General features: G+C 45.9%; 1 protein-coding gene across 1 annotated transcript; it reads left to right on the forward strand.

The window, feature by feature from the left end:
• Nucleotides 1-920: 920 nt before the first annotated feature.
• SLC8B1 (solute carrier family 8 member B1) lies at nt 921-27,317 on the forward strand. Its single transcript, XM_083417499.1, has 15 exons — nt 921-1,913; nt 3,729-3,881; nt 6,473-6,525; nt 7,096-7,153; nt 8,659-8,764; nt 9,846-10,013; nt 11,406-11,513; nt 12,090-12,146; nt 13,513-13,643; nt 15,510-15,651; nt 16,271-16,392; nt 17,750-17,903; nt 19,168-19,248; nt 20,680-20,744; nt 21,260-27,317. The coding sequence occupies exons 1-15, from the start codon at nt 1,752-1,754 to the stop codon at nt 21,455-21,457; spliced, it is 1,758 nt and encodes a 585-aa protein (XP_083273625.1). The 5' UTR covers nt 921-1,751; the 3' UTR covers nt 21,458-27,317.
• Nucleotides 27,318-27,869: the final 552 nt, after the last annotated feature.

Consider the following 27,869-nt stretch of genomic DNA (forward strand, 5'->3'; position numbering starts at 1 on the left):
TCTAGGATCATTTGACTCTGTGACCTCTGTCACTCTCCTTCCACACCACCTGGTTTCATGCTAATTTGTACCTTGCTAGCTAGGTGGTGGTGAAAGGAATTCCCCGAGAAAATATGCTTTTTAGTGTCAACAAAGTTTGATTGCATCTGGGTGAAATGTTGCAGCTAAACCTGTCTCACTGCATAGCGATGAGCTGGGTGGACCAATGATCTGATTCGGGACAATTCAACCTCCTGTGTTCCTTTTTAAATCAGCCCTTTTTATGAGGAACGATGAGGACTGGAATCTTTTTTTTAGGGGAAGGGATAGGTTTTTCCACATTACCTGGCCCTCAGAACTGTCTGCAGGCCACGCCCCTCTCTCTCCTCAAGCCACACCCCTTTTAACCTCGCCCTCTTAGAGAAGCCAGCCTTCTGTGTTGGTTTACATCTGTTGCTCCTCCCACTTTTGCCTCTGGCCCCGCCCACCGCATGCATGTGGCCCCTGGCAGGTCACCCAGAAGAGAATGCGGCCCTTGGGCAGAACATTTTTTTAACCCTTCCTACTCCAGAGGGTGTCTCCTGATCCACCGGAGAAGAAGCTTTGTGCTAAAATAGCCTGTAAGCACCAGTTGGAACCGTGGAATGGTATTCACAGTGATGGATCAGAAGGGTCAATTATTACTTGTAAGGAGTCCTTCCTTTGATGTTGTAGCACCTGCACTTTGGAACTCCCTGCCGATTGACATTAGGCAGACACCATCACCGTACTGTACACCTGCTGAAAGCTTTCCTGTTTCAGCAGGGCCTATCCAGACACCTGCTTTGGTTACATCTGTTTGTGAATTTGTTTTAGATGTTTTACTGTGTCCTTTAACAGCTTTCAGATGCATTTTTTATTTTTTTAAATTGCGTAGGTGTTTGCCATCCTGGCTCCTCTTGAAATGCACATTTACTAAAATAAATGAAATAGATGAGTTATTTATGCCTTGCTTTTCAGCAGAGGATTAGACCAGAAAGCAGCTTATAATTAAAATCCATATAAAGATATAATTAGGGGAATGGCAGTGTGTGTAGTGAGGGGCAGTTCCTTTTAGCCTCTGTTGACACCCTCCAAATTCCAGCCTCTTTGCTCCAGGGGGAGATAGGTGCAGGGACAAGTGGAACTGGCCAGCTGCTGACCCTCAGAAACAGCCCTTCTGCATAGTCTTCCTTCTGTAACTCCTATGATTTCTCTTTCTTCCTCTCCTTTTTCTCCCCAATTTTTAATTCGTTCATTTTTTGAAATGTTCATCTGTGTTCCACCCTGGTGGTTGAGAAGGAGCTTGAATCTCTTTAAAACAAAACAAAAACCCGACTCACTGTAGTGTAAAAAAAGGGGTTTAACTTTTCACCTTCTCTGATGAAATCGATTCTCCCCTTAGTAGTTGCGAAAATCTTTTTGGTGGTTTGATCTGCTGGTTTTAAAGCGGTTTTTTTTGCCCTTTTGCTTCTCCCCAGGTCCCAGTTCTCTCCACAAAGGGAAACCGCTGCAAGAGAATTCTCCAGCCTGAACGGAGTGCGGGCTACTTCTCCATTTCCATCAACGGCTGCAGTTTGTGAAATTTCCTGCTGGTTGGAGCAGGGGGGCTTCTCTTACTCCCCTCCCCTCTCTCTGTACCCCCGGCTCCCGGACAGGTGATGCCGTAAAGCGTGGACAAAGTGTGGACATCTTCGCTTTGTAAGGTGGCTGGCCTCTTTGGTTCTGGACGGAGAAAATTTTGGCCAGCTGCCATGTGGACTTTCTGGGTCTTTGGAGTGGCCTGCATGGCAGCCGAGGGGGCCAGCGCAGTAGGATATCCCAATAGCTCAGAGGACCCCAAGATCTCATCTTCTCTTCACTTGGACACCAGTGGGCAGCTCAACAGGATCCTGAGCTCGGGACGAGCTGTGGACGTGAGTAGCCGAAGGGGCAGAAAGAAGCCACCAAAATTGCTGTTTGGTTGACTATTTGCATTTATTAATTGCTTGCCCCCACAGGGAGTCTCCAAGCGAAAGGATCAGAGTTTTCTGGGAAGAGGCACTGATTGTTAAACCACTCTGGGAATTGTAGTTCTGGGAGGGGGAATAGCCTCTTAACAACTCTCAGCGTGACTTTCCACAATTCTTTGGGGAAGCCACAGCTTTAAAGCACTGGTATTACCGTGGTTTAAAGGGAAGATGTGAATGCGACTTGGGTTTCTTCAGCAAGCCTCCCAGAATTTTGCAGATCCCAAGGAGATTGCCTTCCTTGCCATTGTGTTATGACTGGAACGGGGCTTTGTCCTTGCCTAGCAAGGACACCTAGCTGAGCTCAAGCCTGCTCAGCCAGTGAAAATGCTTCTGAAGGGAGCCAAGAATGCCTGCTTGTGGCAGAGCCGGTTATTTCACTCTGCAGCGGGAGGGCCTGCCCCACAGATCTCCCTCCACCCTTATCTTGCAGCTGCTTTCAAGCCCAGATCCAAATTAGTCCTGACTCCTGGCCTCTCTCTACTCGGAGCCAAGCTGGGGGGTAGTTCTGCATGTGTATTATAGTAACCCTTCTCAGGGATGGTATGAGAAGGAATGCATTGAAGAAGACCCCTGTGGTCCTCTTTCATCCCAGGGCTGAACTACTGCATTGCACTTTTATGTGGGTGTCCCTTGAAGACTGTTTGGAAGCTTCAGCTGGTGTAGAATGCAGCAGCCTGCCTCACAATGGGGCTGGGCAGCCAGGAACACAGCATGCCAGCGTTCTGGGGTCTGTCAGCTGCTCCTCCTGTGCTCTCCTGGGAACAATCCGAGGTGGTGGTTTAGCATTTTGCAAAACTGCGGGACCCAAATGCTAACTTGGCTTCCTAACTGTTGGTGTTCGCTGTTAACACCTTTCCCTCTGTTCCTAGTTCCTGTTGTAGTTTCATCTGGCATTCTTTTACAGCTCTGGCATTGAGTGGAGGGTTGGGCTGGATGGCCTCTAAGATCCCAAATGATCTAAAATTATCAAATCACCCGTGAAACATGCAAAGGGCTTGGGAAAGAGAGGTTGGCACTTCTGTCATTTTCTTCCTCGAAAGCCTCTCCCAAGCAGGGCAAAATAATCCTTTGATTTCTTATATAAGGGAGATTCAGATTCCCCTTTGTCTTAGGCCCTCCTATTTTTTGATTGATTGATAGATAGATATCCCACCTTTTTCTCCAAGGAGCCCAAGATGGTTCTCCCCTTCCTCACTTAATCCCAACAACAACAGCGCTATGCAGTAGATTTGGCTGAGAACACAGCAGGCTTGTAGGAAGCTGCCATAAACCGAGTCAGACCATTGCTCCATCTATCTACATCTGCTGGCTGCAGCTTCAGACAGGGTTCTCTCCCAGTCATACCTGGAGATGAGAGATTTAAACATGGGACTTTCTGCCTGCAAGACAGATGCCCTAACCAAGATAAAAGCAGACTTAACTTTTATTTATCTGTACATTTACGTTTCCCGTTTTCCTCCAGCACACTCAAGGCAGCATGCATCCATCTCCCCTGTTATATCCTCACAGCAACCCTGTGAGGTAGGCTTGAGAGGCAGAGACGGGTCGCCGAGGTAGCTTCACTGCCAAGTGGGGACTGGAAAACCTGGTCTCCCAGCTCCAAAATCTGACTGTCCAACCACTGTTGGCCCTCCGTGAATAAATGATTGGCAGCAACTGGACCCCCACGGTGGGATTTCTGGTCTCTTAATTTTATTTCTTTTATTTTTGTCCCTCCAGTGCAGAGAGGTGGGGAAGGAAAACATCTCCAGACGCTGCTTCTTCATCCAGAACAACCCAGACTGCCAGATGGATGGCGGGTTTCTCAACTACCTCAATGGAGCTTTCTGCGTTTTCCCTGCTGCTCTCCAACCTCTTGCAGTGACCCTCTATGTAAGGACCAAAGTGGAGGAATCCGGGTGGGTGGGAAGGGATTTTAGGAGCCCTCCTTAGTTGCGTTGCTGGTTGACAGCAGAGCCTGGGAGATGTCATGAGGGCCTCCTGACTCCTCGGAATACCAGTTGCCGCAGGAGGGGAGAGTGATCTTGTGCTCAATTCAAAAGTGTTGGTCCTGACCTTTAAAGCCCTAAACGGCCTAGGTCCTGTATACCCGAAGGAGCGTCTCCACCCCTATTGTTCACCCCGACACGGAGGTCCAGTTCCGAAGGCCTTCTGGCGGTTCCCTCACTGTGAGAACTGAGGTTACAGGGAACCAGGCAGAGGGCCTTCTCAGTAGTGGCGCCCGCCCTGTGGAACGTCCTCCCTTCAGGTGTCAAGGAAATACAGTGGTACCTTGCTTCTCAGACTTAATCCGTTCCAGAAGTCCCTTCCAAAACCAAAGCATTCCAAAACCAAGGCACGCTTTCCCATAGAAAGTAATGGGAAATGGATTAATCCGTTCCAGACTTTTTAAAAAAACTACTAAAACAGCAATTTAACATGAATTTTACTATCTAACAAGACCATTGATTCATAAAATGAAAGCAATAAACAATGTACTGCAGTCACACAATCAATCAATCAATCAATCAATCAGTAGCTGAACTGGGTTTCACACAGTCACACAAAAAAATGAGCCGCAAAAACAAAACACAAAACGAATAGCAAAACCAGACAGACCTCAGCATAACACTCAAAATGGAAGTGTGGCACTCAAAACGAAGCACATTCGGCTTCCAAAAAATGTTCGCAAACCGGAACACTTATTTCCAGGTTTGAAGTGTTTGGGTTCCAAGTTGTTTGAGTACCAAGGCGTTTGAGAACCAAGGTAACACTGTAAGCAACTATCTGACTTTTAGAAGACATCTGAAGGCAGCCCTGTTTAGGGAAGTTTTTCATGTTTCATTCTATTTTTAATAATCTGTTGGGAGCCGCCCAGAGTGGCTGGGGAAACCAGCCAGATGGGCGGGGTATAAATAATAAATTATTGTTATTATTAATTATTCCGGCTTTTGGTCTGATCCAGCAGGCATTGTATTAGCTGTATCTTGCACATGGGTGCCGACAGGTTGCATGTGGCGCTGGGGGATTTTGAGCAAGAACAAGCAAACGTGAGCTGGTTCAGCTTGGCTGTGCAACAGACGCCAGCTACTTAGGGGGAAGGAATGGCAGCCACATGTGGTGGAGCTGCGGGAAGGCAGATTGATCAAGCGCAAGGAACCGGCTCCTTTTAAGAAAGAGGATCTGCCTTTTTTTTTCTGGGAAGAGGGACCAGGAAGGGATGACGCTGCAGCTAAGGGTGTTTGCTGGGTCAGGGCAAGGGCAGCTTTAGGAATGAGGAAGGTGGAGCAGGAGAACTTGCATTTTGGTATCTTTTCAGAGAATCTCCTCTTGTGAGTTTAGCCCAAGGCAAATTGCCTGATTTGCATTTGCTTTTGCAGGATCTGTACTGAGTTCTCCTCAGGCATCTTTGAAAAAGGAAGTGAAAAGGCTGCCCACCTGCGCACCCCCAGAAGGTGCATATGTGGCTCCCCTCCATTAGGATAGAGCATGAGACTCTTAATCTCAGACTCGGGGGTTCAAGCCCCACATTGCTCAAAAAATATATATCCTGTGTTGCAGGGGTTTGGATGAAACAATCCTTGGGGTCCTTTCCAACTCTACAAATCTATGATTCTATCTAATCAAGAATGGGAACTCTTATTGACCAGGATTCCTATCCCCATGGTGGGAATACATAGGCGCCCCTTTGGGCTAGTAAGTGATCAGTTGTATGACAATTGGACAAGCCTGCCAAGATATGTAGAATGCATGCATGTTTTGACCTGTTTTCAGTTTTATCATTTTAGTAAATAGTTATTTTATTTTTTTGTAAACCACTTTAAGGGGTCTCCCCCATTAAGTGGAGAGTGTGTGTATGTGTTGTGTGTGTATGTATGTATATATATTAAATAAATAAAAATCTGGAGGAGCATGCTGAGCACTTTGGTCAACAGCTTAGCAGACAGAGTTAGCCTGCATATTCTTGGCATCTGCATGTTCAATACCAAATGTCTGAAGAAGGATCAGAAGTTGAGTTTATTTGTGATGACCACAGCTTGGTGCTTGGAACACCTGCTTTGCATGCAGAAGGTCCCAGATTTTAATTCCTGGCATCTCTAGGTAAGACTGGGGGAGAGCCACATCTAATCAGTGAAGATAATCCTGAGCTAGATGGCCTGATGGTCTGACTCTGTATAAAACAGCTTCCTGCACTCCCAGAAGTTGACCCAGGGCTGTAGGTTCTGCTACAAGTTAAATTAGTATTCTGCAATTAAATATAAGATAAAGGGAAAGGACTGACACCTGTTCTGAGAATTTAGGGTACAGCTGAGTTCTAAGAGTGCTTAAGTTCAGTAGCAGATTGATTGATTTATTGAGACTTTGGATTATCAGAACTATGTACAGTTTTTTGAAAAACATTTTGTTCAAGCCACAGAATGTTTTGGAGTCCTTCCCTTTCCCTCCCTTTTTCACGACCGGAATTGTCTCTGGGTTTCCCGCAGGCTCTGTGGCTGGTTTATCTCTTTGTCATCCTTGGGGTCACAGCCGAGAAATTGTAAGTAACAACAACGCCAGGTGTCTCTCACTTCCTCTTCCGCCGCAAGTTTTTAAAAGGTGGCTTCCTGGGGGGAAGGGCCATAACAGGATATAAGCTTGTTTGGAAATGGGATGCTGTCATTCAGAAATGCTTCTCTCTACTTCCTCTCCAGTTTGTAATTCATTCATATTTTATTATTATTAAGTGCATGCTGCTAAAAAATAGCCGCAAGACTCATCTGCACCGTGCATTTAAAAGCACTCTTCTGCCACGTTAACAAGCATGGCTCCCCCTGCAAAAAAATAATAAACCTGGGAACTGTAGTTTGCTGCTCTGTAGACTGGGCCTGACTCTGCCCCCCTGAACAGCAATTCCCCTTGTCACAGGAGCATGACTCAGTGGCAAAAGTCCATTCCCCTTGGCATCTCCAGGTTGTGTTGGGAGGGACCTCAGTCTGAAATCCTGCAGTGTAGACAATACTGAACCAATAATGGGACTCTGGAGAAAAACCAGCTTCCTATATTCTTTATATGGGGAAGAGAAATGCATCAAACTTTTAACCTTTTTTTCTTTCCTTCCACCCTTAAGCTTCTGCCCCAACTTATCTGCCATCTCCACCAAGCTGAAGCTGGCACACAATGTTGCAGTATCCTTTGGTGAATTTGTTCTGGGTCCTCAGAGGCACCAGAGAAGGGGGGAATAGTGGGGAATCTCATTGGGTCTTTTCAGTCTCCTGTTATGTAACCTGGGGGTGGTCTGATGCCCCCCCCCACCCCCAAGATCACGATGGTTTAATCCAGAGGTGGAAGAATCCTTTTTTTTCACACAGGGAGGGGGCACATTCTCCCTCATGGGCAACTTCCCAAGGGCCACATGCCAGGGATGGGGATGGCCAGAGGCAAAAAGAAGGCGGAGCATCAGGTGGGACTCTTAGCCCACGGGTGTAGCCAACATGGTGCTCTGTAGTTTTTAAATTTGCACTACAACTCCCATCATCCTTGGTCATTGGCCATGCTGACTGAGGCTAAGGGAAGATGGAGTCCCAACAGCATCCAGAGGGGACCATGCTGGCTACCCCTGCTCCCTGCCTTTCTACAGTATAGGATCATAGAATTGGAAGGGACCCTGAGGATCATCTAGTCCAACCCCCTGCAATGCAGGAATACGCAGATGTCCCATACAGGGATCGAACCTGCAACCTTGGCATTATCAGCACCACACTCTAACCAACTGAGCCATCTTATGCCCCATACCAGCCAGGGAGATTTCTACACCAGCACATTCTTCTCCATTCACCAGACAGACAGGCACCAAAGTTTCGGCCGGCACAAAATCCTTTGGCAGGGAGGGTGGGGCACACAATAGAGCTGGTGGTGCGGTTCTTGGGAGAGTCCCAAGGGCCAGATAATGCATGAAGGACTTCCTTTGCCCCCCTTGGCCTGAGATTTCCCACCCCAGGTTTAATCTGTTAGAAGTTTTTTTATCAACTGCAAAGCCCTGCGCTGGGTGCTGAAGGGCATCGCAACTGTGGCGTACAGTGGACACTGGTTGCAAACGTGATCCGTGCGGGATGCACATTCGCAACTCGCGTCTGCGCACGCGCGGGTTGCAATTGGTGCTTCTGCACAAAGCACGATATAGCGCTTCTGCGCATGCACGACCGCCGAAACCTGGAAGTAACACGTTCCAGTACTTCCGGATTTTGGCGGTCCGTAACCTGAAAAAACGCAACCTGAAGCGTCTGTAACCCAAGGTATGACTGTACAGTCATGCCTCGGGTTGAATGTGCTTCGGGATGAGCGTGTTCGAGTCGCACTCCGTGGCAACCCGGAAGTAACGAAGCGCATTACTTCCGGGTTTCACTGCACGCGCAGACGCTCAAAATGACATCATGCACAGAAGCGCCGAAACATGATGCGCAGACACGGGTTACGTTTGCTTCTAGATGCGAACGGGGCTCTGGAACGGATCCCGTTCGCATCTAGAGGTACCACTGTACTGAGTTGAGCAGAACAAAAGGCGAGAGGCGTTGGCCACACCGAATTTTGGCCTTGCGCAAAATCTGAAAGAACAAAGCCAACATCCTGGAATGAGACCCATTCGTTCCACTGGGCCTGCTGTCTCCATTTCTTCCTTAGCCCTTACCTTCATGGTGTCACCTTCCTGGCTTTTGGGAATGGCGCACCTGATGTCTTCAGCGCCGTCGTGGCTTTCTCCGACCCGCGGACAGCGGGCTTAGCTGTTGGAGCGCTCTTCGGTACGTGTCGCCAGGGTTTCCCCTCTGCAAACCCCCATGTGCCCTAGTTTGTGGGGCAAGACCTGCTTCTGCTTGACGCCTCGCTTTCCATGGAGGCGCAGGTTACAGCAACAGCCAAGGCGACATTTTTCCACCTTCGCCGCATCAAGCAGTTGGTCCCTTACCTTTCCCGCCCCAACCTGTCCACAGTGATCCATGCGACGGTCACCTCCAGGCTTGACTACTGTAATTTGCTCTATGTGGGGCTGCCCTTGAAGCTGTCCCAGAAACTCCAGCAGGTGCAGAATGCTGCAGGGAGGCTCCTCACAGGGTCTCTGCCATGGGAGCATATTCACCCAGTGCTTTTCAAGCTGCACTGGCTCCCAGTGGAGTACAGGGTCAGATTTAAGGTGCTGGTTTTGACTTTTAAAGCCCTTCACAGCCTACGGAGGACCTTAAGGTCCATAAATAGCAACACCCTAGTGGTCCCGGGCCCTGAGGAAGTTAGATTAGCCTCAACCAGAGCCAGGGCCTTCCCTACACTGGCTCCGGCCTGGTGGAACGCTCTGTCTCATGAGACCAGGGCCCTGCGGGATTTGATTTCTTTCCGCAGGACCTGTAAGACAGAGTTGTTCCGCCTGGCCTTTGGCTTGGAGCCAATTTGATTCCCTCCCCCTCTTTCTTTTTCCTTTCTCTTCCTGTGATGAGGCTGCATTTTAATATTTTAATGTTGTATTTTAATCTTGTTTTTAAGTTGTATTCATTCAACTTGTTTTTATTGTTGTTTGTTTGCCGCCCTGACCCCGGCCTTGGCTGGGGAGGGCGGGAAATAAATAAAAATTATTATTATTATTATTCTGTGCCATCACCGGGTGGAAATCCGCCAGTCATAGCATGACCAGCAGGGCCTTGTCCAACGATCATAAAGATTGCCTGGCTCTGTATGGCAGAAGGCCATCTTCCAAGTATCTTGGCCCTAAGTGGTTCAGGGCTTTCTGTGCTAACAGCAGACTCCTGATCGTGGCTCCCGGATTGCTTGGCAGTCATGCCTTGCCAGTCTTCCAGCTATGTGGGAACTTACCCTTCCTTTCCTTTTCTCCAGGTGCCGGTATCTTTGTCACCACCGTCGTAGCCGGTGGCATAGCCCTGGTGAGGCCGTTCACTGCAGCCTCCAGGCCGTTCCTCAGGGATGCCATCTTCTACATGGTTGCTGTCTTCCTCACTTTCGTGGCCCTCTACTTTGAGGAGGTCAGCCTGGCAGAGGCCCTGAGTGAGTATATATCAAGGGCCAAGGGAAGCCAGTGCCATCCTAGCTCGGGCAAAAGGTCCCTCTGAGTCCCAGGACGTTTGAGAACCTGTGGCTTTCTCCAGTGTCATCCCATCAGCCTGGCTGATAATCGGGAAATGACCGGAGTCTCAGGATTATATATGTACATCCAGGGGTTGGGCAGCAGTACATGCGAAAAAGGATCTAGGGGTCTTAATAGACCTCAAGCTTAACATAAGTCAACAGTGTGATCCAACAGCAAAAAGCAGCTAAGGCAATTCTAGGTTGCATCAACAGGTTTCTAGTGTCCAAGGGAAGTAATAGTCCTACTCTAGTCTGTTCTGGTCAGACTTGACCTGGACTTCTCTGTCCAGTTCTGGGCACCCCATTTTAAGAAGGATATTGACAAGCTGGGACGTGTGCAGAGGAGGGCAACCAAGGTGATCAAGGCTCTGGAAACTAAGCCTTATGAGGAACAGTTGAGAGAGTTGGGTATGTTTAGTGTAGAGAATAGAGAACTGAGAGGTGTTTTTTATATTGTGATTTTTTGTTGTGAACTTCCCTGAGATTTATGGCAGTATACAAATTGTTGTTGTTGTTAATTAATTAATTAATAGCTGTCTACCTGAAGGCCTATCAAATGGAAGATAAAGCAAGCTGGTTTTCTGCTGCTCCAAAGGGTGGAATCCAAACCAATGGATTCAAAGGGAGATTCTGACTAAACATTAGGAAGAACTTTTTGATGCCAAGAGCTGTTCAACAGTGGAATGATCTACCCTAGAAGGTTTTGGACTCTCCTTCACTGAAGGATTTTTAACAAGTTGGATGGCCATCTGCCAGGAATTCTTTGGCAGTGGTTGCAATGGACAAGATGGCTGCTGGGGGTCCCTTCCAACTCTCTCTGAGCTGTGAATTGTAGTTTATTGCACATGCTGAGAGTTACTCCTCTCTAGAGCTACAATTCCCAGAGGTCCCTTGGAAAGAAGGATTGACTGTTAAACCTCTCTTGAGAACTGTAGCTTTGTGAGGGTAATAAGAATATCTTGGCACCCTAAACACACTACAGCTCCCAGGATTCTTGGGGGTGAGGAGCTATGACCGTTCAAAGTATTATCATAGGGCTTTTAATATAGGTAGGATTGGGACCTCTACATTGAAAACGCATCCTTTCCCTCAAATAATTCTGGGCGCTGTAGTTTATTAAGGATAGCTATGGATTACCCTTACTCTGCCAGGTGAACTACAGTCCCCACAATTCTTTGAGAGAAAGGATGTTCTTTGGATGTGCTCTAAAAGTAATATTGGGTACGCAGACAGGGGCCTGTTTTAAATTGTGTGGTGGTGCAGGATGAGCAGGGCAAACGGGCTGTTGTGAAGGGTTGGTTTCCCCTGCAGGTTACCTCTGTCTCTACATCTTCTACGTCCTGACGGTCGTCGTCTCTACGTGGCTTCACAAGAGGCAGCGGAGGGAGAGGCCGGGCCCTTCTAGCCCTGCAGAGCCAGGTGAGGGGTGCAAAGAGATATGTAGGGAAATCCTTCTCTTGCTTTGCATGCTGACCCTCCCATCCCTTATACAGTGGTACCTCAAATGCCTTGGTACTCAAACAACTTGGAACCCAAACACTGCAAACCCAATGTAAGTGTTCCGGTTTGCGAACTTTTTTCAGAAGCCAAACATGCTCAGTTTTGAGTGTTACGCTTCCGATTTGAGTGTTATGCTGAGATCTGTCTGTTTTTGCTATTTTGCGTTTTTGTTTTTGCGGCTCTTTTGTTTTTGTTTTGCTGACTGTGCGGAACCCAGTTCAGCTACTGATTGATTGTGTGACTGCAGTACGTTGTTTATTGCTTTCATTTTATGGCTCAATGGTCTCATTAGATAGTAAAATCCATACTTAATTGCTGTTTTAGGGGTTGTTTTTAAAAGTCTGGAACGGATTAATCCATTTCCCATTACTTTCTATGGGAAAGCGTGCCTTGGTTTTGGAACGCTTTGGTTTTGGAACGGACTTGCGGAACGGATTAAGTTTGAGAACCAAGGGACCACTGTAACTATTTTTTCCTCTCCTCGCCTTGCTGCAGAGCTGCCAACAGACTCTGAAGATGGGGACACTTCGAGCGCCAATGGAGGCGAATACGGTGAGTCACATTTGAGCCCGTGTCTCCCGAGGGCTGAACAGATAACGCACCAACTCTTACGACAAGTGCTGCAACCCTTTGATCAGAAGATCAAAACTAAGTCAGGTGGTTTTTTTAAAAAAAAATTATTTGGTTTTTCAGATTAATATTTTACAGTCATATATCAAACATTGATCCATAAAAACAAGATTCCAAGGAATCTCCTGGACTTCCATCCTCCCCTTTGCGGGTCCTGTTATTAATCATTTCCTCCTGCATCTTTCATAATGATCCAAATCTTTTACATCTCCATTGTATCTAGAATTCACCCTTAAACGATGCATTGGTTGAAGGATATGATAATAATTAAGGGACTTGTGTATTAAGAGAACACTAGCTTACTGCTTGAAGCTTTTTTTTATTCTGGTGTGTTAACTGTAATAGGGGATGGTGCCAAAAACGATAAAGTTGAATGTCTATTTTATTATTCATGTAGGTAGCTGTGTTGGTCTGACGCAGTCGAAATATATTTTAAATTTTTTTTAAAATGTCCAGTGGCACACGAAAGCTTATTCCAAGAACAAACTTAGTTGGTCTCTAAGGTGCCACTGGACAATTTATTAAATATATTTCTGTTTGATGATGATGATGATGATTTTAAAAGTATGGTTTTCATTTGTGGACTGTTAAGTTGTGGGTGAACATATCAGACGACACAGCGATTCTTCAAACAGCTCTTGTTTATTCACAGAACAGAACTGAACTGAACTGAAGGGTTCAGTCAGCCTACTTATATAGAGCTCCGGTACAACGTAACTGTAACAATTTTCTAAAACTATCCAATCACTGAACGTCACTTTCGATCCCTTATTTGCATAACTATCTACATTATCCCCCTGCTGGCCCAGGGTGAGAACTTCAGTACATAACATGGACCATCTTTGCTCTTTGCTATTTCTCAGCCTATATTAAGGTGTTTGGCAGTCCGCAAATTTTGTTTTAAATTTCATGGGTCAAGAGGCGGATGATAAAACAGCCCTCCATGCATAGAAAGAATTGGGGGGGGGGGGCAGTGTGTACTCTCCCTATTGCCCCATGATCCAATAATCTCCCTGTGCCTGCACATTCAACATGTGTCGGAAGGAGTTCTGTGCATGCATCTTGACTGGGGCTCTACAACCATATGCACACAGAACAACTCCTGGTGTGCGTTGAATGTGTGTGACTGCGGGGAGCGGCTTCAATAGCTCTGCAACCTCCTCCACACGTAAATACTATTTCTGTGCAACCCTCCCTGCAAACATTTTCCAATCGGCTGACAGCTCTGTCAATTTCTCCTTTCTGGGCTGGCTCTATCTATCTCACTTTACCCTCTCTCTGCGCATAGGGGAAGAATACCGACCTTTGCTGCCTTCGGAAGAGAGCACCCTCCAGATTCTGACACACTCCTTGAATCCTCTGGATTACCGAAAGTGGAGGAGGAAGCCCTGCTATTGGCGGCTGCTCAAGATCTGCAAGGTTACTCTCTTTAAATGCATTTTTATTTTCTATTTTTTTTACTTCCATCAATTTATTTATTTCAGCCAGCGACCAGCATTCAGAAACGGACTTTGCACAAACATGTACAATAATGCCGAACAAAACAACTCTCATAGGAGTCACCCTATTCCCCTTGGAATGCTGCTAACAACTCTCAGGGCACCTAACAAACAACAGCTCCCAGAATCCTTTGGGGGGAGCCATGTTTAAAGTGGTATCATGGCACTTTAAATGTTTGATGTGTGAATGTGGTGTCCACATTTAAAGCACCTCCGAAGGATACGCTCTTTCCCTCAAAGAATTCTGGGAACTGTAGTATTACTCCTCGCAGTGTTACAATCTCCAGAAACTCTTGACAAATAGCAGCTCCCAAAATCCTTTGGAGGAAGCCATGACTGTTTAAAGTGGTATCATAGTGTGAATGTGGCCTGAGCTCATGTCCTTCATACTGGGACATTTCTACTTCCACTATTCTCCCTTCTTCCCCCCACCCCAGTCTGTGAAGCTCTTGTCTGAGGAGAAGGTTGCTTCATGGCTGGTGGCAGTGAACAACCGCCTAAAGCCCAACTTTCACACCCATGGTCTCTGAGGTGTAAAGGGTCTGCAGACGGTGTCACAGCCACTTCACTTTTCTGGTGGCTTTTGTGTGTCCCTTGTGGCATGCATGAAACAGCACAGAAGTTACCTAAGCACAAAATAACAGTCTAGACATTGATGATGACAATTGTGTGGGAACCTTGGCCAGAGATGGAGGAACCTGCGGCCCTTCCCTGTCTCTTGGCCGTAACTGGAATGGGCTGGTGGGGATTGTGTACTCTACTCAGTATATTTTTGGACTCCTCAAGTCCTCCATCTTTGCCCCTAGGCCAGAAGTGGGTAGACTCCAGGTGTGACAGATTACTTGGGCCACAGTTGGGTCTATACATATGAATTTTAAACCGTAACTGGAATGGGCTGGCGGGGATTGTGTCCTCTACTCAGTATATTTTTGGACTCCTCAAGTCCTCCATCTTTGCCCCTAGGCCAGAAGTGGGTAGACTCCAGGCGTGACAGATTACTTGGGCCACAGTTGGGCCTATACATATGAATTTTAAATCATGTTTGTATTTTTTTCCCTACCTTTATTGTGATAGACATCTGAAGGCAGCCCTTTTCAGGGAAGTTTTTTTATGGTTGATGTTGTATTTTTAGTTTTTTGTTGGGAGCCACCCAGAATAGCTGGGGCAACTCAGATAGGCTTATTATTATTATTATTATTTATTTAATCAGTGCTTTTTTCTAAAAAAAAAAAAAAGTTTAGGGATACTCTCATTTTCCTACTCATATTGAAATACTGCCCCTCAAGGAAGCCAAACTTAGATTCACAAAATGTTTAGGGGTATGCGTACCCCCAGAAAAAAACACTGATGATGATGATTAAAAACATTGTTTAAAAACATTAATTTTTGCCTATTTGTATCAAGCAGACACCTTCACACTACTCCTTTAGGCACCTGCTAAAAAACATTTCAAGGCAAGCCTATATAGCTATCTAGAATGCTGACATGTGGTTTAGCCTGTCTTTTGCTGATTTTAATTCTTTGAATGTTTAAATTGTTGTTGTTTTACTAAATTGCTGCTTTTAAGTGTTTTTATTGTTTTAGTCGTTATTTTTTTTAAAACTGCTTTGAGGTTAATTAATTTTTTTAACAGTCAATTTAATGAAATAATTAAATAACAAATTTGAATTTTTAAAAAGGCACCAGGGAGTCCCGGCCGTTGATATGCCCGCTTGTGCGGATGTGGCAATCACCTCCACATGTTATATAGCACTTTCACCCACCCCCCGTTTTCTCTTCCCCCCAGCTGCCAGTGGAGTTTGTGCTGCTGCTGACTGTGCCCATCGTGGACCCTGACAGGGAAGATCAGAACTGGAGGCGGCCCTTGAACTGCCTTCACCTCATCACTGGGCCGCTTGTCTGCATCCTCACGCTGAAGTCGGGCACATGTAAGCACCCGCCTTTCCTCCCAAGGGCAGCGTGGCCCTTTGATTCCCATTTTGCCCTTTGTGTATTTGAAGAGAATGCTTGAACAAGGCTGCAGTCTAACGTGGTGTAAGGCTGCTTGCTAAGCGTTTTGGGCCACTTAAAGCGATGTACGAATACATGTTGTTACTCCAACATTACTCCATCGTTCATCGCTACACCATCAGCCATGGGTAGGCAAACTAAGGCCCGGGGGCCGGATCTGGCCCAATCGCCTTCTCAATCCGGCCCGCAGACGGTCCAGGAATCAGCATGTTTTTACATGAGTAGAATGTGTCCTTTTATTTAAAACGCATCTCTGGGTTATTTGTGGGGCCTGCCTGGTGTTTTTACATGAGTAGAATGTGTGCTTTTATTTAAAATGCATCTCTGGGTTGTTTGTGGGGCATAGGAATTCATTCATTCCTCCCCCTCAATATAGTCTGCCCCCCCACAAGGTCTGAGGGACAGTGGACCGGCCTCCTGCTGAAAAAGTTTGCTAACCCCAACACCACCCTCCCCATTTCAAATTACGGGAATGAATCAACCTCGTTGAATATAAGAAGGCTATCTTAGTGTCTCCATTCTCTTGCTCTCTTGCAGATGGGTTTCACAAAATCCATGGGGTCTTCCCAGTTTGGGGCCTGGTGGTCCTCTTAGGAGTTGCCTTCGCTGTCGTTGTCTTCTGCACTACGAGGAATGAAGAGCCACCCCGATATCACTGGGTGAGCACCGTTGCTCAAATCTCTCTCGTGAACCTTTTCATCCTGCACCCAGAGTGGTTTAGCGATCAGTCCCTTTTCACAGGGAACTCTGGGAGTTGTAGCTCTGTGAGGGGGGGTAGGGGTGGTGGTGTCTCCTAATAACTCTCAGCACCCTGAACAAACTGCAGCTCCCAGTATTGTTGGGGAGAGGAAGCTATGATTGCGTAAAGTGGCATCATAGTGCCTTATAAACGCTTGTTGCAAATGTGCCCCTTGTCATGTTCATTTCAATGGGTCTTCTCTGAGTAAATCGTACTTTAATACAGTAAGCCCACAACTTATGTGTATTTTATTTGTGGCATTCAGCTTTATTATTTGTGATGCATTCAGCTTTTACACACTTGACCAAAAACAATTATTTATTTAAGAGAAAGAGGGCTGAAAGGGGGCAGGCGTCCAGGAAATAGGACTTTAGCAATCTCACCCACCACTGAACTCAATGTGTTTTGGCTATAATGATGATATTGATGCTGCTGCTGCTGATGATAATTTTTTTATTTATACCCCACCCATCTGGCTGGGTTTCCCCAGCCACTCTGGGTGGCTTCTAACAGTATATTAAAAACACCATAAAATATCAAACATTAAAAACCTTCCCTAAACAGGGCTGCCTTCAGATGTCTTCTAAAAGTCAGATAGTTGTTTATTTCCTTGACATCTGATGGGAGGGTAAAATGAAAATCAGATAGGTGGGACTTGGGAAAGCCCACCTAACAATGTTTAGAAAAATAAGGATAAGAGAAGAATCTGTTTTTAGTGTTTGTTTTTCTGTTTGTGTTCTTTATTTGTGTTATAAAATGAATAAAAAAAAATTGCAAAAGAATTTGCAAAAATATTGTAAAAGACATCTGATGGGAGGGTGTTCCACAGGGTGGGCGCCACCACCGAAGAAGGCCCTCTGCTAGGTGCCCTGTAACCTTACCTCTTGAAGTGAGGGAACCGCCAGAAGGCCCTCGGAGTGGGACCTCAGTTTCTGGGATGAACGATGGGGATGGAGACATTCCTTCAGGTATACTGGGCCAGTATATGCAGTTTTGGCTTCAGGCATGATCCCTGGAATGTAAACCCCACGTAAATTGTGGGCTTACCATACCACGTATTCTGTCGGGTTACAGGTAGAATAAAACAGGTGGTGCAGGTTTACTGTCAAATATACGGCAGCAGCCCATTTAACAGCCAGACACAACCAAGGGGCAAGGAGATGCTTGTTGCTCCCTGACAACAAAGGAAAGGTGGCTTTGTGAAGACCCTTGTTGACAGTTCTCTACTCCTCCCCCCCCCCCCGCCCTCGGATCTTTTTCTCATGATGCCACAACAGTTATTTGCCTTCCTGGGCTTCCTGGTCAGTGCCATGTGGATCAACGCTGCTGCCACAGAGGTGGTGAACGTCTTGAGGACTTTGGGGGTGATCTTCCGACTGAGCAACACTGTTTTGGGGCTGACGCTGCTGGCCTGGGGGAACAGCATTGGAGGTGAGCACTTGGGGTCTGGTGAGGAAAGAGGCCTTGGGCATTTATGTATGTATTGCATTTATATCCTACCCTACCCCCAAGGAGACCCACAGTCACTTACAAGCAGTGGAGGCCCCCAGAGCAGGAAAAAGGAACAATAGCCCCCTCCTGCTGCTTTTATACCCAGCAACTGGGTGCCCCTTAGGCCAGTCGCCAACCTACCTTGCAGAGTGGGTGTTAGGTTAAATGGAGAGGGGGAGAAGCACATACTTCTTTACCCTGGCTTTTGAAATTCAGAGTTGTATATTCTTAAAAACAGCCTTCTTTATGTGATTGTCAATTGTTTTAAACTGTTTTAACCTAGTGCTTAAATTGTTTTAACCAGGTCATGGGCTGAAGAGTAGGTAATAATATTAATAATAATAAATTAGTAATTTCTTTTTTAAAAAACAGCTTTGGGATTTGTTCATTTGTTTTTCAATTCAAGTGGTATATAAATTTTGTGAACTAAATTGTGAAATAGCTATTATTATTATTATTATTATTATTATTATTATTATTATTATGCCTTGCGCTCCTTGGAGGAAAGGTTGGATATAAATATAAACATACCTGACAGCCTGTTTCCTCTGTGATTTTGTCTAATCCCTGCACCACAATTTCATTTAAAAAAAGAAACCTTCTAAGTTAGTGACCCATCACCACTTCAGAATAGCTCTGCTTTGGTTATGATGGGCTGCATGACAGATCAGTCAAGCAACCTATGCAGTCCCAGCATCCTTTTCACCCAGTTGGCCAATCGGATGCCTTTGGGAAGCCCCACAAACAGACCACACACATAGCACAGCTTTCTGATGGGAAAACACCGTGGTTCAGTGGCAGGGCATCTGCTTTGCATGCAGAAGGTCCCGGGTTCAACCCCCGGCCTCTCCAGCTTAAAAGGGTTAGACAGTGGGGGCAACAAGAAAAGGGTCTCCTCTGACCAAGGCTGTGTTAGAGCTGCTGCCAGTCAGTGTAGACAATACTGGGCTAAGATAGCGAAAACTCACCTGGTTGAAAACTGTTTCCTAAGCCTATGAGGCACTCATCCCTAGCTAGCAGGACCAGTGATCAGGGATGATGGGAATTGTAGTCCAAAAACAGCTGAAGACCCAAGTTTGGGAACCCACCCTCTCACTGTTTCCTCCCCACAAAATGAACCTGCATCAACAAATCCAATCTGTGGGAGCTAAAGTTAATATATATTGATGTGTGTCCCCCCGTTTTTCCCTTACTTGTCTTTCAGACACCTTCTCAGACCTCACGATGGCTCGGCAGGGATACCCCCGCATGGCCTTTTCTGCCTGCTTTGGTGGCATCATCTTCAGTATCCTTGTGTCATTGAAACTCTACTCAATATTGATCCAGAGTAGATTCCAGTTGTATAGTTAGCGGAGTAGAAACTTAAACACGTTGCAGGATTCCCAAAAAAATAGACTAGAGGCAATTAGTATTTCATCCAGCAGAGCTTTACTGCTACTGAAGGCAAATGAGCATAATGGTCACAAATCTAATACATTCAGGATTGGCACTGTCCATAAGAAATCCAGTTGCAGCAGACTTAACTTAAACTTACAATAACTTATAATAAATCTAAACCTCAACACTAAGCATACTAGGTACAGAACACCACACCAGAAGGAAAAGAGATAGAAGGAAAGAGAGATATAGATACTTTTATAGTCAGCATGACCTTGACACAGAAGAGATAGCAGAACCAGTTTAAGGCAGCTGTACTCAGCTTCTCTGAAGGAATAACCCAAACATCACGAACCTTCTGCTCGCTTCTTTCACACAGGGAAACTTCCAGAACCCTCTTGAATTAAGTAGAATTAGGAAAGATCTCTACACATCAAATCAATACTTTATGTACTAAGAGACCCAAAGTGAGACCTTGTGGGTGATCTGACAGGTTGCAGTCTGCCTTGCCAGACTGGGGCTGCACTCCCTGGAAGGCCTTCATAGGCATCCTGTGTTGGTCCTCAAGACTGACCTGGGATGCATAGCAGTAGTGGTAATAATTTAAAAAGCATGAGTGCACGCACACCTTCTGCAAACTTAGCATTGAGGTCTGAATGCACCTAGAACCCTAACCCTCAAGACCTCCCCACTTAACACAGGAAAGTTGGATGGAGCAGGTACACTTGCCACATGCTGAAAAGTTGGGGGTGGGACTGGCCCTCTGCACCAGGTGTGGGGAAGCATTTGCCCTCCCAGTGTTGCTGGACTACAACTCCCATTGGCCCCACGGACAGGGATGATGGGAGTTGTAGTCCAATGACATCTGGTGGGCCAAAGGTTCCCAACACCTACTCTGCATGTTTCCTCCTTTTGCCCTTGTTTTGTTGATCAGCCATATCCCTCTGGGAAGCTCATGAGCAGAACAATGGAGGCAGTACCCCCCAGTCTCCTGTTTGCAGGAGAGTAAATGTGCTCAAAAGGTATGCTGCTTCTGGATGGAGAGGCTCCATTGAAGCTGCCCTGGGCAAACTGTTGCACGTAGATCCTAGGTCTGTGTGCCTTCGTCAGAGAAAGTCAGTGGATTTTGCTTGCTGTATTACAAACCGGTGCCTGGGGCTTCCAGCAGCGAGAAGCCAGCTGGCTCAATTTCACATCCACTCCTTGCGTGACTTTGCTCTCAGCCTGGGTTTGCTGGCTAGGTCCATGGCCTCTGTGGGACTGGGGAGGGAAGGGAGGACAGTCGGTCACTGATTGAGTGCTTTTCCTGGCCAGATTGTCTCCTGAACTTTGCCGGCAGATATGCTCGTTGGCGTTGGACTCGGCTGCCTCCTTCAGATGACGAGCAGCAAGCTAGTCGTGAGGGTACAGGCACTCTCATTGCCATTTCTCCTCCCACTCGGGGTGGGGGGGTGGGGAACCTGCAGTCTTCCAAATGCTGCCAGACTCCCAACTCCCAGTCAGGGACAATTGATGGTTCAAAGGCAGCCCTAAGTACAGTGCTTTGCAATAGTCTTTACCAGAGCATAGACAACTGAAGCCAGGCTGGCCATGTTCATGTCCAACAGTCAGGGATGATGAGAGATGTAGCCCAACAACATCTGGAGGGCACAACATAGGTAGCTGCTTTACCCTGAGTTGGCCCATCTATTTCAGTAATGTCTACACTGGCTGGCAGCATCTCTCCAGGAATTCAGACAAGGAAGTATTTCCCAGCTCAACCTGGAGATGCCGGGCTTTGAACCTGGGATCTTCTGCATGCAAGGCAGATGTTCTACCACTGAGCCATAGCCCTTGCCCACTTTGGCTGTCCTGTGTGAGGTCTAGTCCTCCATGGCATCTGGTGTGCTCACTCCCCTTTTCCGGTCTCCCCTTTGCAGCTGGAATCCGAGGGCCTTCTGGTGTGGATCCTGGCCGGCGCGCTGGGCCTCAGCCTGATCTTCTCCTTCCTCTCTGTGCCCGCTCAGTGCTTCCATCTGGGGCACGGCTACGGCTGCTGCCTCATCGTCTACTACCTGGTCTTCTTGACTGTTGCGCTGCTGACGGAGTTCAGGGTGATCCGGCTGGCCTCCGTCTGAAGAAAACATCTCTCATCATGGACCTCCTTCTGACGTTATCACAGAATGGTGATGGGGTTGCAAATGCCCCCCTCTTGCGACCAAGCTGCTTTACTTGAAGACAGTGCCTTGTAACAAGCACACACACCCGGCGAGTGCCCAAAGGGACCTGGTTGTCAGGTTTGACTGTTACCCGCTGCTCGGAGGGAAGCAAGACCACAACTCAAACCTCGGAAACCTACGCAGAGCCCCGGGCAAGCTCTTGTTAGGTTGCTGCGGTCTTTCAAGGCACCACCTGCTTTTAAAGACCTATATTATAAGTCAGGGATCATTTGGCCTTGGGGACAGGCCATCGGTTCCCCCAATCAGTATTAACGTTTCTTATAAGGAAAGGCATTATTTAGGTTTTAAACAAAAGCTTTTTTTAAAAAAAAGAAAAGAACATTGTCAGGTTTTTTGGGGATGGGTTTTGCAAGGAGTGGTTTTTAGATCCTGTCTGTGTTGAAAGATGGGAAAGCATACTGCTCCCAGTATGTACTTCTTGTGGCTCTTAGTTTTCTCAAGTTTCGGTTGGAAACTGCAAATTTACAACTAAGAGGTATTGCATTAAAAAAAACAACATGCACACAACACCCTTTTATTTCCAGTATCCAGCAGTGAGTGCCGGGGGCGGATCTACAGTCGTACCTTGGTTTTCGAACAGCTTAGTTCTTGAACGTTTTGGATCTTCAATGCCGCAAACCCGGAAGTGAGTGTTCCGGTTTGCGAACTATGTTTGGAAACCGAACGTCCAGCAGGGCTTCCACAGCTTCCAATTGGCTGCAGGAGCTTCCTGCAGCCAATCAGAAGCCACACTTCGGTTTTCGAACATTTTGGAAGTCGAACGGAGTTCTGGAACAGATTTCGTTTGACTTCCAAGGTACGACTGTAGTATGAAACTAGTGAAGCTTAAGCTCCAGGGCCCCTAATCCCAGAGGGGTCCCTGAAATGACTTAAGTCCACATTGCTTAACATTTTCGGGTCTAAAATACCCAATTTGAGTCGCCCAACTCAAATGGGTTAATTTTTTGTTGTATACATTTCAACAGTTCCAAAGTTTGAGTCGGTAGCACTCAATTTTGTACAGTTGGAGTGAAAGGGTACAGCAATTTTAAGCAAAACAGAGATTTAGTAGTTAATGTATTTTTTTCTTTAATGTGGTGATCTGTCATGGACCAACCCCATTGAAGAGATAACAGTGGTTACCCAGACCTCCTTGCTGGTTGCGAAGAGGTCCCCATGACTGCAAGCAGCCCAGCTGAATGTCATTGGTGGTCACTGAGTGCTGCGAGTTTTTTGGAAGTGGGATGGAAAACATGGGAATGGACTAGAGGCTGGGACAGGAGCAATCCCAGGCTGGGACGTTGTAGTGGATTCAGCAGAAATGCTCCCATTCGTTACCTGAATTCACACACCACACATTTAAAAGCACTATGGTGGCACTTCTAAGCAGTCATGGCTTCCCCAAGAATTCTGGGAGCTGTAGTTTGTTAATAGTGCCGAAAGTTCTTAGGAGAACCCCTATTCCCCTCCCAGAGCAACAATTCTGAGAGCTGTTTAACAGTCAATTCCTCTTCACGGGGAAGTTTAGGAATTGTAGCTCTGGGAGTGGAATAAGGGCCTACCCACAACTTTCACAACCCCCCTCTTTTGCCAGATTTGGTCTAAATGCAAGGGCGCCATAGCTGTTCCGCTTTCCATGCTCATAAGTTATTGGCCTCCAACCTTGTGTGTCGTTTTTGGTTTCCACCAAAACTCTCACTAGGAACGTTGGATGCCTTTTTCTGCCTTTCAGAAAACGTATTTATTTTTCGCATCCCCCCCCCCCTCTTCACCATTGTGCCAAGAATGTTCTTGGCTTTCATATCCAAGGCTACTTCTGCACAGAAGTAGACCCGTTGAAGTCATCAAATAGAACTCACACACAATTTTTTTCCAGCAAACCCGTTTTATTTTGTTTCATTCCGGGCCGACAAAATTGTAAGCTGAGTTTGCACAAGTGCATCTTGCTGCATGTGATTTGCTGATTCGCTGCTAATTTCCAGTCAGTTTCATCCTGGGAGGCAGAAGCATGACAAGGCAGTTTTATTCCTGGGATCAGCACTTGACCAGCGCGCCACAGGGTCACACAAGCTTTTCAGCACCTGTGTTGAGCAACAGGAAGTCTGGGAGCCTTGCACAGTGGCCAGCTTGGTTAATCCACCCAGACGGTGGGTCTGGACAAAGACATCCCAAAAAGCTTTCCCCTGTCCCGTTGTTCCTCAAAAAAAGGGCCCTGCCGGTTCCTCTCTGTTGGGCAATTCTGTCTGCTGGTATCCGATCTCAGAATGTTTCATTCATCAGTGTTTGGAAACCTAGAACTTTTCCCACTACCTTGTTTTAACTTGCCTCATTCAGAGTGACACAATGGGACAACCACAGAGAATGTCTCAATGGTTACAGCTAGTAGGTTCCTTGGAAGTGGGGAACTGGACATGGGCAGTGCTTTAAGTCCTGCTGTGCAACACAAGAACTCAAAGGCAAAAGGAAAACTAGGTAGCAAACTCCATCCAGCTAACTTAGGGTGTTTCTGAATACCAGTTGCTAGGAAACCACAGGACAGAAAGTGCTTTCATGCTCAGGTCCTGGCTACCAGTGTCCCACTGCGACATCTGGGTGGCCCTTGATGCTATACTAGATATGCCACTGGTCTCATCCAGCAGGTTCCTCTTATGCTATTTTACTCATAAGTATGTTCCTTGGCATTCAATTAGTATTTATGGCCTGTGGTTTGGGAATACAGTCATACCTTGGTTCTTGAACTTTATCCATTCCGGAAGTCCATTTGACTCCCAAAACTGTTCGAAAACCAAGGTGCAGCTTCTGATTGGCTGCAGGAGCTTCCAGCACTCAAATCGAAGCCACATCAGATGTTCAGCTTCCAAAAAACGTTCAAAACTGGATCACTTATTTCCAGGTTTTCAGCGTTCTGGAGCCAATTTGTTCAACAACAAAGCCATTTGAGAACCAAGGTATGACTGTATCCATTTCCAAGTGTTTCTCTGTGATGGGGATGAAGGAACCTGTAGGCCCTCCAGGTGTTTCTGGACCTCAACTCCCATCATCCCCCTCTGCTGGCTGTGCTGTGAGGGCCTGATGGGAGTTGAAGTCCCAACAGCCTCTGGAAGGCCACTGGTTTCCTCCATCCCTGCTCTAGGAAGTCATCTCACTAGTATCGCTATTAGCTTTAAATGTTACTAACCAGAAGCAATAGACCCAGGTGGTGGGGTGGTGGATGACCTCTGGTCCTCCCGCTATCGCTGAACTACAACTCCCATCAGCCCCTAGCTCAGTGACCATGCTTGCCAGGGCTGATGAGAGCTATAGTTCAGCAGTGTCTGAAGAGCTAAAGGTTCCTCACATCTACAATAGACAAACTCATATATTGGGAAGAAACTCTTAGTGGTATCACACTGCATTTATTCCTTACATTGGTGTACCTGCAAACTACAAATTTTATCACTTGATGAAATGTCAGCAATTTTAAAGATGTTTTAAAATGTATTTAGGTGTTTTTAAAAAAGGATTCTGAGAGTTAAGGGGGAGAATACATTAAAAACAAATCTTTATTACAGTAAAAATTATCATATTTAGAAAACATCCAATAATGAACTTAGTAGGGCAAATCTTATGAAGTCTTCTTCAACATGTGCCAAATACATTTCAGAACAAAAGGTCTGCAAAGGCCTAAGATAGCATCAGGGAAACTAAATTACTTTTAGGGTCAACCTTATTTTTATGATTGCAAGTTGTTTAAATATGTTTTTAATTGTGTTTTAATATTGTAACCCTCCCAGGGACCTTAAAGGTGAAGGTTGGGAAGGAAATGAATAAATAAATGTGATTTAGCTCTCTTTAAAAATGTCAGCGCGTCTTGGATAAATAATGACAAGCTGATACCAGTAGGCTTTGATTCAAATTTAACCTTCTCAAGACTTTGTAAGTTAATGCAGACATTTGGTAAGGCTGAATTTTGCATTAGCATAATTAGGACTTATTGAAAATTGACAGTTTTCTTCAAGATTGATGTTTTCAATGGAAGTTTTGAAGTCTTTTGTCCTCTACAGCTTTGTATGCAAGAGCCAAAACCAAGGTTGGGTTTTGTTTGCTTGTTTGTTTATCCTGGATTGGTAGTTTTTTTCTTTGTTTGTTTTTAAAATGTTTTTAGCTATTTGTCATTTTCTTTGTTTTACATGACACCATTGATGGAAGCCATTTGTGGTGGAAAGTATTTGGCATATTCAAAACGTATAGCATACAGGATTTATTACTGGAGTGTTTATCTGCATGGTGATGATTTTATTGTAACAAAGACATCTGTATTTTTATAATATTTCCTCCCCCTGTGATTTTCATTGCCAATTTGTTTTATAGCAACCGTTTTGTACCTCAGTTGTTCTGTGCTCTTAAGCTCTGTGCACCTTCAAGTAGAACCATTCTCTGCTCTGAGGAGTTTTGCCAAGGAATCCTTCTGTGTCTGTGCAAACCCTATGCAGAAATTATCACATATAACCATTACCCAGAAGCAAAGTCACTACAGGGTTGGCAAACTGCTCTGCGATAGGGTCCCTACTATGCCCACACTGTAGCACCATGGGAAATTAAAATGGCTGCCTACCCATCTGGTTTCTCAGGACAGACATTAGTGCTGACAGATGCTGATGGAGCCATGATAGTTGCTCCAGGGTACCAGCTGGTGCAAATGGCAGCCTGTAGTTGAAGGACAGAAAGCTGGAAGGGTTTGCTGCTTTTATGTCAGTGTATACAAAAGCTCCTAAATATGTCAGCTGGGAGAATCCTGAAATAATGGTAGTAGAAATTCTGAAGGAATCCCAATTGCTGCTCTCCATGCAATTTATTGTTTTTGGTGGGAGGTTTGTATTCAATGAAGTTCCTGCTCAGAGTACGGCCAATGAAATTAACCTAAGTTAGGTATGTTCATTAACTTCAGTGGTTCTGCTTTCTGCCACCCAATGTTTCATCCCCACTGCATTCTGCTGTATGTATCCCAAAATGGCAAATAGAGAGAAGACACATTTCTAAGTTGGAAGCTAAGCGACAGCAAGCTTCTGTTTCAGGTCACATGTCCTCACCACTAATTGTAATGGATCCTAAACAACAGAGCGAGGTAGACTTCTTTTATGCTTGCGAGATCATACTTTAAAAACCTCTCTCGTCTTATGTAGCAAAGTGTAGCTTCGGACAAGTGTTGTCTCTATTTAACAAATCTACCTCAGAACGATAACACTGAAGAGAGAACTCGCCCTGAGCCATCGCTATGAATAATAATGGGTATAAGCTGTTACTGGGCTAGTTTGAGTGGCCAATTCTGTTTGTTTGTTTTTAAAAACCTACTGGAGGCAACTAAGCAGATTTTGGCCAGCTCTTTTTGTTCTTTCCCTTACAGCTGCAAGAAAGCTGTGCTTGAGGAATCTCCTTGGGGAGTGGGTTGCAAAGATTGTTTTGTTATATGAATTGTTGGTGCTGGGAGCTAGAGATTAGGGTTGTTATACAAAGCCAAGAGTTGCTGCAATTAACTTCTGGACCATGAGCCCAAATGGATAGGAATTGTGTGCATCATTAAAAGTATACACAGCCAGGTTTTTTGAAGGAAAGTAGCCAGTGCTTTCTTGAATGTTGCTTGCTATTCTTAGGAATCTCTTTCAACCTTAAAACTTAACTGCATATCAGGCATTTGCATCAGGTGCCAATACATGCAGTACTCTCCCTTCCTGTTAAACCCTTTTCTCTGCTCAGCACAGCATAACATCTGGTATGTTAATAAAGGCAAAACGCAATTACTTTTTCTTGTCTTCAGTGCTGTACTGGGGCTGGGGAACTTCAATGCTAGAGACCAAATCAAACCTCTCTCCAGTCCTCAGGAGTTTGTCTAGGCCACACATCTCACTTTTACCACAGTTCTGATGCTGACAAAGGATTTATGTGCAGGAAGTATGCAAACCATCAATAGTGTGTTTTGCATCAGCATACAGTCCAGAATTTCTCTGATGAAAATAAGGATGTCCTATTCCATAATAATTTTTTTATTTAAACCCTGTCCATCTGGGTTGTTCCAGACACTCTGGGTGGCTTCCAACATACTGTCATACCTCGGGTTGAATGTGCTTCAGGTTGAGCGCTTTCGGGTTGCTCTCTGCAGCAACCCGGAAGTAAGGGAGTGCATTACTTCCGGGTTTCGCCCCTCGCGCATGCGCAGACGCTCAAAATGACAAAACACGCATGCGCGGAAGTGGCAAAATGTGACACGCGCAGACATGTCATCGCGTCTTACGTTCTATTCAGGATGTGAATGGGGCTCTGGAATGGATCCCGTTCGCATCCTGAGGTACCACTG

Source organism: Podarcis tiliguerta (assembly GCF_965153285.1).
Source record: "Podarcis tiliguerta genome assembly, chromosome: 16".
Lineage (NCBI taxonomy): Eukaryota > Metazoa > Chordata > Lepidosauria > Squamata > Lacertidae > Podarcis > Podarcis tiliguerta.

Coding starts and splice junctions, on each gene's coding strand:
- SLC8B1 (XM_083417499.1), top strand. CDS start 1,752: ATGTGGACTTTCTGGGTCTTTGGAGTGGCCTGCATGGCAGCCGAGGGG. Junction 7,154..8,658: donor AGCTGGCACACAATGTTGCA/GTATCCTTTGGT, acceptor CCTTACCTTCAT/GGTGTCACCTTCCTGGCTTT. Junction 20,745..21,259: donor GCAGCAAGCTAGTCGTGAGG/GTACAGGCACTC, acceptor TCCCCTTTGCAG/CTGGAATCCGAGGGCCTTCT.